This window comes from Silurus aristotelis (genome assembly GCF_946808225.1).
Source record: "Silurus aristotelis genome assembly, chromosome: 14".
Lineage (NCBI taxonomy): Eukaryota > Metazoa > Chordata > Actinopteri > Siluriformes > Siluridae > Silurus > Silurus aristotelis.
Window position 1 is genome coordinate 13,765,889 of NC_139587.1, and position 15,639 is coordinate 13,781,527.

General features: G+C 40.3%; 1 protein-coding gene and 1 long non-coding RNA gene across 5 annotated transcripts in view; one reads left to right on the forward strand and one right to left on the reverse strand.

Moving 5' to 3' along the window:
* Positions 1–15,639, reverse strand: part of rnf145a (ring finger protein 145a) — a 43,663-nt gene that overhangs the window by 10,615 nt on the left and 17,409 nt on the right. For 3 of the 4 annotated variants that reach the window (XM_083560306.1, XM_083560304.1, XM_083560305.1), the window contains exons 3-7: positions 3,091–3,199; positions 1,743–1,834; positions 1,024–1,259; positions 674–849; positions 315–455 (exon numbers count right to left, since the gene is read on the reverse strand). In XM_083560306.1, the coding sequence (XP_083416432.1) occupies positions 315–455; positions 674–849; positions 1,024–1,259; positions 1,743–1,770 (581 nt within the window). In that variant the 5' untranslated portion in view covers positions 1,771–1,834; positions 3,091–3,199. Of the gene's footprint in view, positions 1–314; positions 456–673; positions 850–1,023; positions 1,260–1,742; positions 1,835–3,090; positions 3,211–15,639 lie in introns of all 4 variants that reach the window. The other variant, XM_083560307.1, reaches the window with a different exon arrangement.
* LOC310736729 lies at positions 2,833–15,458 on the forward strand. Its single transcript, XR_014536633.1, has 3 exons — positions 2,833–6,465; positions 6,787–7,550; positions 14,437–15,458. It is a non-coding gene; the product is annotated as an uncharacterized lncRNA (long non-coding RNA).

Below are 15,639 nucleotides of genomic sequence, written 5' to 3' on the forward strand. Positions count from 1 at the left end.
TGTGGGGATGTCCTAATTTTATTCCTCACCAGGACCAGTGATTTTTTTAAAGCACATTTTACAGAAGATTTTTAAAAGTTTTTTTTCTTAGGGTTTAATTGTTAATTTATATTTCTTGAATCTCTCAGTATTGTTATACTTATTAAATATTCATATGTCTAAACAAGTTAAAAAAGAACACGTACACTTTTAAAGAGTTTCCTAATTCTTTTTTATACACAACTGCATATTTTATATATATATATATATATATTATATATATATAAATAAATGAATGGGAAAAATAGGGCAAAGACCAAAAAACAGCAAGAAACCTGTGCATTGTGTTATCGTTCATAAAGGCCCTGTAGCCCTGCAGGTAGAACTTGCAGAGAGTGAGCACACCCAGAGCTACAAACGACACAGTGAACACCAGTCCAAGCAGAGAGTAGGGAGTACTACAGCATTCTGCAATACTGTAAAACAAAAAGAAAGAAACGTATCTGACCAAAAGGTTTGAAGTCATGCATCAAAATATGATCAAAAGTTTATTAATGAATTAAGACCATTTGGAAGACTGAAGCCATTTATCCTTTAAAATACCTCCACTTATCACAATAAAATAATCACAAATTTGATTAACTTTTTTTTTTTTACTTTTTTAAATAAAAAATAAAGGGTAACCACTTTTTACCTGGTAAGAAAAAGGAAAAGCAGCCTTTCTCTTGAAGTAGGCTGGTCTCGAGTGCTAAAATACGTGTACATTTGTAAAGCAAACAGAACTAGCCAGAAGCACATGAACAGTACGGGCAGAACAAGCTGATTCCACAAAGACATGCCAAGGGCCAGGAGCCCATACACCTCCACCACCTGAAACCACACAGAAATATTGGGGCTCTCAGTCAATATTATACCATGTGCAGTATGTGCAATTTCATATAAATGTGCAATATGTTCTCCAATATATTTAAAATAATGATTTTTATTTAGCATGAGGTATTTATTGTGCAGTGATTGATTGTCCCAGTACGTGTGCTCCCTGACCTGTGCCAACTCCCTGTATGCCGTCTTGGCAAGGTTGAACGGCACTAGCAGGTTAGAGGCTAGGAAGTAGATGACCTCCAGTCCGGTAAAAATCATTGCGAAACGATTTACAAACACAATGGTCTCCAAAGGCACGAGACACAATCTGGCCACCAGGGGGAGTAAGTGAGCTGAAAAGAGCCAGATCCGTTTGGTCTGCATGACGCAGGAGCACAGAGTACACACCACCAGTTGGCCTGCACAAAAGAACCATTCAAAATAAAGCAAAGGAAGGATAAAATGATTAATTTGAACCTAACGTTATCATATTGTTGTTCATCATCAAAAAGCTGTTCTAAATACATTTATTTGCACTGCATTCGAGTTCATTAGAAATTGAAAACATTAAGATTACTACTAAAGTGCCTGATAGAACAACGAGGAGTAAGACAAAAGTCAGAGTGAGTGAAAATGTTGAAATCTGGGAATACAAATAAAAAGATGAAAGAGGGAAGTTTTTGGAGAAAGCCATTTGCTTAAGAAGGAACAGAAAATGAGCTTGGCTACCTTTTTCAGCTAAAATTCGTGGTACAGAAAAAAACACACAAAAAAACCCCCTAATTTGTATTGAAACAATGAGATCATCCAGATGAAATAAAACACTGGGACACTAGATATGTGAGCAAGATGACAATTAATGTGAACCTCAGTGAAAAGAAACATGTTGAAAAGCTTCTTACAGATCAGAGCCGTAGTGAAGCGGTTCATAGACAGAGGCTCTAAGTAGAGTGGGCCCTCATACCCAGACTCCAGCTCCCCACGTACATAATCCCTGAAACCAAAAACATAATGCATAGGACACATTTAGTCCCTAAAACCAAAAACATACAGCACTGAACACGTGTCGTCCAGGAACCAAAAACCTTTGCCTACGCCATCAAACACACCATTAGGCATCACTTCTTTTATAACATATGACTTATATGAGGACATTTTTGCTGACTTTATTTCTCAGACTGCACAATTACCTCTTATGTAAGTTCAGCTACTTCAGCTTTTTATTCAGATTCTCTGACCAACAGCAAAACTGTGACAGACTTGTAAGACACTCTCACAGCAAGCTACATTAAGCTCTGTATGGAGTGGCAATGAATTTAATAGAGGCAGAAGGCTAAGCTACAATTTGCCTGTTATGGCTTTGTCACACTTAGGTTATCTTAAATGCTAAAGGAAACATGTTACAAGAAAATGTGTTAAAAAAATATAATTAATTAAATAAAAAATAACTAAAAAAATTTAAAAAGCTGTGTCCGACATTCGTACATCAGATATTCTGTCCTAATCAACTTTTAACATAAATTCTCTATAAATCGGTCTTTCGTTTAAATTAAATAAAAAAATTAAAATAAAAAAAACTCCTTTATCGTTCATTCATTTATATTCAACAACCACTTTTTTCAATTTGCATCTGCTATGGATGTGGAGCTCATTTGGAAAAAAAAGATATAAAGGCAGGAATACACCATGGAGGGCACTTTCAATCTGCCCAGCTTTATAATTATTAGTTGTGGTTTGGCAAGAAAAAACTGTAAAAGTTCCAGTTAATTTTGAATCAAGCTCAAACCTGATCTTTGGAATACACTTTTTATGAAGACTCATTACACAATCTCAGTTCAAATCAATCAGTTCAGGCTGTAACAGGAAAAGTTCAAGGAAGTAAATACGTATGCAAGGCACCTTGTATAATGAAACTGACTGTTTAGTTCTGGGTTTATATATTTCTGGCACCCTAATAAACTATGCAGTACATTCCATGGCAGCAACAAGTCCTTTTTTTATATGCCAAGTGTGGCCAAAGTTTGCATTTTGCAAATCCATGTTTCCATGGTCAGAACCTTGTGGCACACTATTTGACTAAGAGACTATGGAGCTCCTGAATAAAGAAATAGTCTAAACCGTCACTGCAGCTCAGTTTAATGATGCCATAGCAAAGATGAACAGGAGCTCTTATTAATTGGTGAAATTGGTCAGAAAGGGGTATATACACAGTATATTTAGTAATGATACATGTATGTCCTGGGACCTTACCTTGAAATCTGGTGTCCAGCGAAAAGCAGAAGAGCAGTGACAACATACAGGTATAGCTGAACCAAACGCTGACGAGGCAGGGTCAGCAGAACCAAACTCAGAATATAGCCTGAGAGAGAGCTATGTTAGAAAATTTTTAATCATACAATCCCTATATACAAGCTCATAAATGAGCTTTTGTCTGTTGGACACGTAACTCTAGCAAGGGAAAGCAACCTATTCAAAATGACTGCGGAAGCAAAGAAGGACATTACAGAGGTCATTTGTTACACACATACAAATGAGTCTCCAGATGTTAAAATTTGGACATGGTAAATTAGCAACCAATATTCACTAATCTGTCTGGTATAACTAGTAAACAAGTACACACACACACACACACACACACACACACACACACACACACACACACACACACACACACACACACACACACACACACACACACAGGTCTATTCTTAGGAGAAAAACTACACCCTCCATTAACTCAACTTTCATTCATCATGGCATAATAACAACAGTATGGTCTTCACCAAGATCTATGGGGACAAAAAGCAAACAAAAAAATACAAAAAATAAACATTGTAGATATATGTCCCAGAAAGTACAAACATTTAGAATATCTTATAGGTACAGTAGTTTAAAAATGTTACAAAAATAAACATGAACAGGAAATCTAAATTATTCTGGAGATAAAAAAAAAGATTTTCACTCTTTAAACATTACTTAACTTTAATGATGTTTTTAAAGCGTTCGTTTATCTAAATCTCTCTGGAGATCCTGCCAACGAGGTTGAGGTCTGGACTTTAATACCTTGATTTATTATTATTTTTTTTTGGTTTTTATCTATTCAGAGGTCAATCAGCTGGCGTACTGTTGCATGACCCACTTGAACCTAGCTTATGCTTCTGGGCAAAAGGGATTTACACAATAATTTTGTGGTATAAAGTGAATGTTTTTTTTGTTTGTTTTAATAATTGTAAATCATAAAATCATAAATCATTACCATTAATATTGTCTGGAAGGCTTTTTTTTTCACTGCAGAATGGTGAATTTTGAATTATTTGCCAGTGTCCCCAAGTACTACCTCTTGGCATGATAGACATACGCATGCTCCAGAACTCACGTCATGAGTGATTTGCTAGTAGCTCTCTCATAGTAATTATTACAGTTCAAATGGTTTACTTTTTTTTTCCTCCATCTGGATTTACGTTTTGGTTTACAATTTAGGGGAAATAAAAATTAACAATTCATATTGCAATCTGTATGTAATGTAAATGTAATTGTGTACTTTGAGTTGTCACCTGAGGTTATAAGTTGGTGACGACTACACAATTGTTATTTAAGCCATGATAAATAAAAGCTAAAAAATGTTTTATGACTGTACAGTATGTATATTAGGTGTTGTATAAATTAGCTAATATGCAGATTGGTGTTTGCTGCATGGAGCCTACAACTAGGGGCAGAGGAGATCAATCAATTGTAATATTTGGGGGATTTATTTCACCACTTTTTGTTACACATACCAAAAAGCCTACAAATAATAATGTCCTGAAAGGAATATGACAATCTTGAATCCTAAACAATTAAAAATGTATCCATAATCTGTTTTTATAGGTATTATCAAATACTAAACACATTTTGACATTTGCATTGAACAAGCATGTCAGCACATGCAGACGTTAAATCACTAGTCAGGCTTAATCTCTCTCTGAAAGACACAAAAGTAAACCAATAATAATCAGGCAGTTCTATAGAATATGCTTCCTTCAACAACAGATGCATGGATCTGTTATGTTACAACCAATATAACAATTCCCAAAAATGTGGGATGATGTATGAAATGTAAATTAAAACAAAATGAAATTTGCAAATCTCATAAAACCATATCTTATTTACAAAATAATATAGAAAACATATCAAAAGTTTACACTGAAGAAAGGTACCATTTTAAGATAAATATAAGGTAATTTGGAATTTGCAGGAAAAAGATGGGAAAGGCCATGTTTAAGAGTGTATATCATCCCATTTGTATAGTCTGTATACATCTAAGAACTAAGGAGTTTTGGAAGAGGAAAGTTGTCACATTTGTGTCTGATACCGGATTTTAGCTGCTTAACAGTCCTGGGGCTTCTTTGTTGTGTTTATTGTTTCATGATGCACCAAATGTTTTCAACTGCTAAAAGGTCTGGACTGCAGGCAGGTCAGTTCAGCACCCAGAGGCATTTACTATGAAGCCACGTTGTTTTAATAGATGTATTCAGTTAGCATTGTCTTGCTAAAATATGCAAGGCTTCCCTACATTTCTGACATTTCAGCAACCATTTTAGTAAATCTTAAAGGAACTTGAAACTTGGATATATTTTAGAGTAGTCAATGTGCAGCTTGTATAGCAGTATAGATTTACTGTCACCTGAGAATAACTCACCATACAGTCATTATTGTCAAAATAGCTGGCAGCAAAAGTGAGTACACCCTAAGTGATAACAGCTGTACTAAGACGGCCGAGGCTAAAAGATTAGTAACACTCTGAAACTGCGTTACAGAGTCATAGGGCCAGGGTCATACAAATATTTACCAAGACAAGTTCCACTCGGAACAGGCCTCGCAAGGGTCGATCAAAGAAGTCGAGTCCTCGTGCAGTGCATCAGTTGCAGAAGTTGCTACAAAAAACGAGTGCTGCCAGCATTGCTTTAGAGGTGCAGAAGCAGAAGGTCCGTTTGTCAGTGCTTTGCATGGCCATCTTCCCAGAAGGAAGCCTCCTTCTGAATCTGACTCTCAAGAAAGCCTGCAAACAGTCTGTTGAAGACAACCTGTCCAAAAGCATGAATTCCTGGTACAATGTCCTGTGGTTTGATGAGATTGAAGATAAACTTGTTTGGCTCAGATGGTGTCCAGCATATGTGGCGACACCTGGTGAGGTGGTATTGGGGAGCTGCGTTTCACTGAGGGAAACATGGATTCCAACATGTACTGTGAAATATTGGAGCAGATCATGATGCCCTTCCTTTAGAACCTGGGACTAAAGGGCAGTTTTTCAACATTAAAACGACCCTAAACACACCGGCTGGAAGACAACTGCCTTGCTGAAGGTGAAGCAGTGGCTAAGCAGGTCTCCAGACCTGAACCCTATTGAGGACCTGTGGGGCATCTTTAAGCAGAAGGTGGAGAAGCTCCATGTGTCTAACATCCAGCAGCTTGGTGACATCATCATGGAGGAGTGAAAAGATAAAGGCATTGCTAGATAACGATAGTGCTCACACTAAATATTTACACTTTAGACACAGATTTGCAATTTTTACTTAGTGTGTACTCACCTTTGTTGCCAGCTATTTTGACAATAATGGCTGTATGTTGAGTTATTTTTAGAGAACAGTAAAGCTTAGGGGGAGTGGTGGCTCCAGCGGTTAAGGCGCTGGGTTGCCACCACTCCCCCTAATCGGAAGGTCTAAGGTTCAAGCCCCGGTATCGCCAGGCTGCCACTCTTAACCCTCTATGCTCTGGGGGTCCCTTACGAGGGAAATATCAAGGTCCGTGACGTGGGGCCGCCTTCCCGTGGGCGCACCACGTGCAGGAGGGACCGTAAGGGACGGTGCTGTGAGGATTGGGCAGCAGTCGAAGGCGGGGGCCAGCTTAGACTGCTGCCCCCGCGACCCGGATTACGGATAAGCGGGAGAAAATGAATGAATGAATGAGTAAAGCTATAATATGCTATAAAATGGTTGCTAAAATGGTTGCTAAAATGTGAGGGGTGTACTAATTTCTTTAAGATTCCGTACAGCATTCAGCATGGATAGTGCCTTTACAGATGTGCAAGCCGCCCATTCTCCCATGCCATCAGAGATGTAGGCTAACTGATGTGCTGATGAGCCGGATGTTCCCCCTCCTCCTTAATCCACTGTCATTGCATCCATGGTTCCCAAAATCCCCAGGTCTGATCACAGAACAGTTTTCTGATTTGTATCAGGACATTTCTGGATCATGTGTTTCCATTAGAGAATCAAGCCTGTTTCAAATGATCATGCTGCCTGAAGGCCCAAAGATCACAAGCATCCAATATTAATTTCTCCCATGTCCCTTGAGCACAAAGATTTCTCCAGATTCTTAAAAATCGTATGATCATGATGAACTGTAGATTAGATATTTAAACTCATCACAATTTTATGTTGAACATTATTCAAAAATTGATCCACAATTTGAAAATGCAGTTTTTTGCAGATTGGTGAAACTCTGCCCATTCTTACTTCAGAGAGACTCTGCGTCTCTTTTTGTACACAATCCATTTACTGACCTGTGCACCAATAAACCTGATTAGGTGCAAAATGTTCCTCCAAATGTTTCTTTTTAGTAACACCTACTTTTCTAGCCTTTTGTTGCTGCATCAAAACGTATTTTAAGACATGTTATGGCTATTTAAAGTTACCTTATTTTTTCCTATATACATTTATAGAAAAATTTATGTTTTGTCTTCTTCTTCTTCTTTCGGCTGCTCCCATTAGAGGTCGCCACAGCGGATCATCCGTCTCCATACCACCCTGTCCTCTACATCTGCCTCTTTCACACCAATTACCTGCATGTCTTCCCTCACCACATCCATGAACCTCCTCCTTGGCCTTCCTCTTTTCCTCCTACCTGGTGGCTCCATCTTCAGCATTTTTCTACCAATATAATTCATGTTCCTTCTCTGCACATGTCCAAACCATCTCAATCTCGCCTCCCTCACCTTGTCACCAAAACATCCTACATGTGCTGTCCCTCTAATAAACTCATTTCTAATCTTGTCCATCCTCGTCACTCCCAACGAAAACCTTAACATCTTCAGCTCTGCTACCTCCAGCTCCACCTCCTGTCTTTTACTCAATGCCACTGTCTCTAATCCATACAACATCGCAGGTCTCACCACAGTCCTATAAACTTTCCCTTTCATTCTTGCAGATACCCTACTATCACAAATCACTCCTGTCACTCTTCTCCACCCACTCCACCCTGCCTGCACTCTTTTCTTTACTTCTCTAACACACTCTCCATTACTTTGCACTGTTGACCCCAGGTACCTGAACTCCTCCACCTTCTCCACCTCTTCTCCCTGCAACCGCATCACTCCACTGCCCTTCCTCTCATTCACACACATGTACTCTGTCTTACTCTTACTGACTTTCATTCCCCTTCTCTCAAGCGCATATCTCCACCTCTCCAGGCTCTTCTCAACCTGCTCTCTACTCTCACCACAAATCACAATATCATCTGCAAACATCATAGTCCAGGGAAACTCCTGTCTGACCTCGTCCGTCAACCTGTCCATCACCACTGCAAACAGGAAAGGGCTCAGGGCCGATCCTTGATGCAGTCCAACCTTCACCCGCGATCAGGTACCCTTCAGGTACCCGCAATCCTGAACGAGAACTTCGGAGCGGTTGTTCTCCATGCCGGAGCAAACGACACCAGGCTGCGGCAAACGGAGATCTTAAAGAGGGACTTCAGGATCCTGGTGGAGACGGTACGCAGCACATCACCCACAACGAGGATCATTGTGTCAGGACCTCTTCCCACTTACCAGCGAGGGGCTGAGAAGTTTAGTAGACTTTTAGCTCTAAATGAATGGTTACAGTCATGGTGTCGAGAACATAAACTTCTCTTTGTTAATAACTGGAACTGTTTCTGGGAGCGTCCTAGGTTCTTCCGCCCTGATGGCCTGCACCCCAGCAGAGTTGGAGCAGCAGTGCTATCAGATAACATCTCTAGGATACTTCACACCATCTGACTGGTAAGACATCAAGAAATCTTCAACTATAAGAACACGCATACTACAGACCAAATAGTTACAAGTTCACACACAGCCCAGTTTATAGAAACCGTATCTATTCCTCGGGTAGTAAAACCAAGAATTACATACACAAGATCCAGAAATAATCTTATTGCAGTTAAAACTGAAAAATGCCAGATAAACAAACACAACAAAGTTCTAAAGTTCGGTCTTTTAAACATTAGATCACTTGCACCCAAAGCACTGATTGTAAATGAGATGATCACAGATAATAATCTCTCAGCACTCTGTCTCACTGAGACCTGGATTAAACCAGGTGATTATATGGGTCTAAACGAGTCCACACCGTCAGGATATGTTTATAAGCATGAGCCCCGTTAGACTGGTCGTGGGGGGGGGTGTAGGAACCATTTATAGTGCTTCTCTTAATGTTAGTCAGAGATTAGGATTCAGCTTTAAATCATTTGAAGTGCTCGTTCTTAAAGTTGCACTTTCAGACATGCATAGAAAACTCGCTCTGGTCACCGTGTACAGACCCCCAGGGCCCTACGCTGATTTTCTTCATGAGTTTGCTTGTTTTCTCTCAGACCTCTTGATCAGCTTTGATAAAGTGCTGCTTGTAGGAGATTTTAATATTCATGTAGATGATGCAAACGATGCCCTAGGATTATCATTTGTCGATTTACTAAACTCTTTTGGAGTTAAACAAAACGTCACCAGACCAACCCACCGTTTTAACCACACACTAGACTTAATAATATCCTACGGAGCAGACGTCACTGATATAGATATTTTACCCCAGAGTGATGACATCACAGACCATTATCTCATACTGTACACACTACCGGTAGAGCAGATTAACCGTGTTTCACCACGGTATCGACTTGGTAGGACTATTATTCCAACCACTAAGGACAGATTCATAAATAACCTGCCTGATTTATCTCAGTTTCACATTAAACCCATAACTGCTGATCATCTTGATGAGATGGCGAACAACATAGACCTTATCCTCACTAGCACTTTAGACACTGTTGCCCCCATCCGGTTAAAAAAGGTTCGAGAACAAGCACCTGCACCTTGGTATAATAGTCATACGCATGCCCTAAAGAGAACAACACGTAATCTGGAGAGAAAATGGAGGAAAACTAAATTGGAGGTATTGGAGGTAAAGACAGTATGCTTAGCTACAGACAGGCGCTAAAAGCTGCTGGAGCTAAACACCTGAGCAAACTCATAGAAAATAACAAAAACAATCCCAGGTTCCTTTTCAGTACAGTCGCTAAATTAACAACAAATCAGGGATCTGAAAAATGTGTTCCATCACAGTTTAGTAGTGAAGACTTTATGAATTTCTTCACTGAAAAAATAGATAACATTAGAAAAACAATTGTGGCAGTTCAACCTCTGACAGCATCTCCTGACACAATCGTACTTACAACCCCACAACTACACTGTTTTACATGTATAGGACAGGAAGAGCTGTATGATGCTATTATGAAAGCTAAATCAACAACATGTCAGTTAGATCCAATTCCCACTAAACTACTGAAGGAAGTGTTATATACAGCTGGTGAGCCTCTTCTCAATATTATTAACTCCTCACTATCGTTAGGTCATGTCCCTAAATCCCTCGAATTAGCAGTTATTAAGCCCCTCATTAAAAAACCTAATCTGGATCCAAGCACGCTATCGAATTACAGACCAATTTCAAATCTCCCATTTATGTCTAAGATTTTAGAAAAGATTGTCGCTGCCCAGTTATGTAACCACTTGCAGGAGAACAATATCTTTGAAGAGTTTCAGTCAGGTTTTAGGCCCCATCATAGCACAGAAACTGCTCTAGTTAAAATCACTAATGACCTGTTTTTAGCTTCAGACCAAGGCTACATCTCCCTATTAGTTTTACAAGATCTTAGTGCTGCGTTCGACACTATAGATCATGATCTTCTCCTCGATCGCTTACAGAATTACATCGGTATTCAGGGACAGGCATTAAGCTGGTTTAAATCCTACCTGTCCAATCGTTACCATTTCGTAGATTTAAATGGAGAGCTATCCAGGATAATGCTAGTAAATTATGGCGTGCCACAAGGGTCAGTTCTAGGACCCCTGCTTTTCACAATATACATGCTTCCATTAGGAAATATTATTAGAAGGCATGGAATTAGCTTCCATTGTTATGCTGATGATACCCAGCTATATATTTCATCCAAACCATGCGATACAGCTCAATTAGCTCGCATAACTGAGTGTGTTGAAGAAATAAGAGATTGGATGACCCATAACTTTCTGCTATTAAATTCTGATAAAACGGAGATTTTGCTCATCGGCCCAAAAAATAGTACACAGAAGCTCCAGCATCTCAGCCTGCATTTAGACGGTTGTTCTGTAACTACTAGTTCAACGGTAAAAGACCTGGGAGTTATTTTAGACAGCAACTTATCTTTTAATAATCACATCAATCAAGTTACAAAAACAGCCTTCTTTCACCTTAGAAATATTTCTAAGCTAAGAAATATGTTATCTATATCTGATGCAGAGAAGCTCGTCCATGCGTTTATGACCTCTAGAATAGACTACTGTAATGCATTACTAGGTGGATGTCCTGCATCATTAATAAACAAGCTTCAGTTAGTTCAGAATGCCGCAGCAAGAGTTCTTACTAGGTCAAGAAAATACGATCATATAACCCCAATCTTATCGTCCCTACATTGGCTTCCTGTTAAGTTTCGAATAGACTACAAACTACTGCTACTCACTTATAAAGCACTAAATGGTTTGGCTCCCATGTATCTATCCAGTCTTTTAACACGCTACAATCCGTCACGCTCCCTGAGATCTCAAAACTCTGGGCTTCTAGTAGTTCCTAGAATAGCAAAGTCCACTAAAGGTGGTAGAGCATTTTCACATTTAGCTCCTAAACTCTGGAATAGTCTTCCTGACAGTGTTCGGGGTTCAGATACACTCTCCCAGTTTAAGTGTAGATTAAAAACATATCTTTTTAGCAAAGCCTACACATAACACACATCACACACATCACATCACAACCTTGTGCTCCAGAATATATGATTACATGCACATTATCAACTTGTGCTGTTAATATCATGAACAGCAGCTACGCTAATTCCTCTCCACTGCTTCTCTTTCTCTCCCCATCCCGAGGCATCCTGAGGTTTGGCCAGCTCCAGTCACGTCCCACCTCGTGAAGATTATGGACCTATGGATGATCATGGAGAAGTAGATGCCGAGTGTTTAAAGGCCCTGGCATGGAGAAGCTGATGCTGGATCTATGATGATCACAAATTGTTCTGCATTGTTGAAAGATTTATGACCAAACTCTTGATGTCACCCATATGAGGATGGGTTCCCCTTTGAGTCTGGTTCCTCTCAAGGTTTCTTCCTCATATCATCTAAGGGAGTTTTTCCTTGCCACTGTTGCCACGGCTTGCTCATCAGGGACAAACGCACACCATTCACCTTCACTGTTGTTTTCTGTAAAGCTGCTTTGAGACAATGTCTGTTGTGAAAAGCGCTATACAAATAAACTTGACTTGACCCTGAACCAGTCTGTCGTACCTACTGCACACTTCACTGCCGTCACACTGTCCTCATACATGTCCTGCACCACCCTCACATACTTCTCTGACACACCTGACTTCCTCATACAATACCACAACTCCTCTCTCGGCACCCTGTCATACGATTTCTCTAAATCCACAAATACACAATGCAGCTCCTTCTGTCCTTCTCTATACTTCTCCATCAACATCCTCAAAGCAAATAAGGCATCTGTGGTGCTCTTCCTCGGCATGAAACCATACTGTTGCTCACAGATGGTCACCTCTTCTCTCAGCCTGGCTTCAACTACTCTTTCCCATAACTTTATGGTGTGACTGATCAACTTAATTCCCCTGTAGTTACTGCAGGTCTGCACATCTCCCTTATGCTTAAAGATCGGTACCAGCACACTCCTTCTCCATTCCTCAGGCATCCTCTCCCCTTCCAGAATCCTGTTAAACAATCTGGTTAAAAACTCCACTGCCATCTCTCCTAAACATCTCCACGCTTCTACCGGTATGTCATCTGGTCCAACCGACTTTCCATTCTTCATCCTCTTAATCGCTGCTCTCACTTCCTCCTTACTAATCCTATCTACATCCTGCTTCACCAACTCCACATCCTCCAACCTTCTCTTTCTCTGATTTTCCTCATTCATCAGCTGCTCAAAATACTCCCTCCATCTTCTCAACACACTCTCCTCACTAGTCAACACATTTCCCTCTCCATCCTTTATTGCTCTAACTTGCAGTACATCCTTCCCAGCTCGGTCCCTCTGCCTGGCCAATCGGTATAAATCCTTTTCTCCTTCCTTAGTGTCCAACCTCTTATACAGCTCCTCAAATGCCTTTTCCTTGGCTTTCGCCACATCCCTTTTTACCTGCTGCCTCATCTCCTTGTACTTCTGCCTACTTTTCTCATCACTCTGTCGATCCCACTTCTGTTTTGCCAACCTCTTTCCCCTAATGCTCTCCTGCACTTCCTCATTCCACCACCACGTCTCCTTGTCTTGCTTTCTATTTCCAGATGTCACACCAAGTACTTTTCTAGCTGCCTCCCTTATCACTCCTGCAGTAGTTGCCCAATCATCCGGCACCTCTTCACCACCACCAAGCCCCTGTCTGACCTCTTCCCTGAACCTCACACTACACTCTTCCTCCTTCAGTTTCCACCATCTTATTCTTTTTTCAATCCTCACTCTCCTCCTCTTCTTCTTCGCCTCCAAAACCATCCTACAGACCACCATCCGATGCTGTCTAGCTACACTGTCCCCTGCCAACACCTTACAGTCTCCAATCTCCTTCAGGTTGCATCTCCTACACAGAACATAATCCACCTGTGTGCACCTTCCTTCACTCTTATACGTCACCCTATGATCCTCCTTCTTCTTAAAATACGTGTTCACCACTGCCATTTCCATCCTTTTAGCAAAATCTACCACCATCTGCCCTTCCACATTCCTCTCCTTAAAACCATACCTACCCATCACCTCCTCATCACCTCTGTTCCCTTCACCTACATGCCCATTAAAGTCTGCCCCAATCACCAATCGTTCTTTCCTAGGTACACCATCTACCACTTCATCTAATTCACTCCAGAATCTTTCCTTCTCCTCCATCTCACAGCCAACTTGTGGAGCATAGGCACTGATGACATTTATCATCATCCCTTCAACCTCCACCTTCACGATCATCACCCTATCAGAAACTCTCTTCACCTCCACTACACTCTTACTGTACTCTTCCTTCAGAATCACCCCTACACCATTTCTCTTTCCATCCACACCATGATAAAACAGTTTAAACCCACCTCCAATGTTCCTGGCCTTACTCCCTTTCCACTTGGTCTCCTGAACACACAGCATATCTACCTTTCTCCTCTCCATCATATCAGCTACCTCTTTCCCTTTACCAGTCATAGTACCAACATTTAAAGTACCAACCCGAACCTCTACTCTCCTACACTGCTCCTTTTCCTGCCGTCTCTGTAGACGTCTTCCTCCTCTCCTTCTCCTCCTTCAGCTTTTGTATTGTGAATAAAACATGGCTTACAAGTTTTTGCAAATCACTGCATTCTGCTTTTACTTACATTTTATACTGCTTCCCAACCTTTTTAGAATTGGTTTTAAAAAGCTCTACAAACTCTTTTTCAGTTGTAGTTCAGCATCATGTGTAGATTCATGTTAATTTGAGTAATTTACCATAATTTCCGGACTATTAAGCGCACCCAAATATAAGCCGCACCCACTGAATTTTACAAAGATTTATATTTTGAACATAAATACACCGCACCTGTCTATAAGCCGCAGGTGTCTACATTGAAACTAATGAACTTTACACAGGCTTTAAAGAAAGACAGTGTCGGTTACTTGGCTTGTATCTAAACAGTAGCCTACCAAGAAAGTCATTGTTCACTGTCTTCCTCCTTCCTTTCACAACAATTTCTATCGAGTTTTTCTTTTGGCATTGTGTGTTTAAAAATCACAATCGGTGAAGCTTTTATCCTGATGCCGTGCAGCTCAGAACACAGGTGAAGTGCGTGACGAATGATTCGCATTTCCTGTTCACAGTCCGAGTGAGCGTCAGGTCAAACGTCAGGGGTACCGCATCCATATTTATGGTCCGATTCAGTGGGAGCACATCTGATTTGATATAAAGAATTTCATTGGTTTACCTTAAACCGTTCGGCAATTTCATTGGTCTAATGTTATGGGGCTCAGTTTTTTGGCTTGAAGCTTGTGAAACCGGGAAAAACCCAGGAAAAATTAAAAAAATTTGCCGCTTCATTGTTTAAGCCGCGTTGTTCAAAGAGTGGGAAAAAAAGTAGCTGCTTATAGTCTGGAAAATACGGTATGTTGATATTTATATTAGTTCCAATTGTCTATTTCAGTTCCAGATCATAAAATAAGATAAACGGGTGTTTGCTTATGCAGGGCATGTACCCAAGTGTATGTCAGCATTTATGAGAAGGAAACCGCTTGTTACCATTTGTTCATTCATGTGAGCAGGAATAAGTACATGTATGTGAGGGTTGTAAAGCAAGAGATTCGGCTGTCAAAGACCTTGGTGTGATTATTGACTCGAGTCTTTCCTTTGAGTCCCACGTGAATAATATTACCAGGATCGCCTTCTTTCACCTTAGAAATATTGCTAAAATTAGAAATATGATGTCTTTACAGGATGCAGAAAAACTAGTTCATGCTTTTGTTACTTCTAGATTAGACT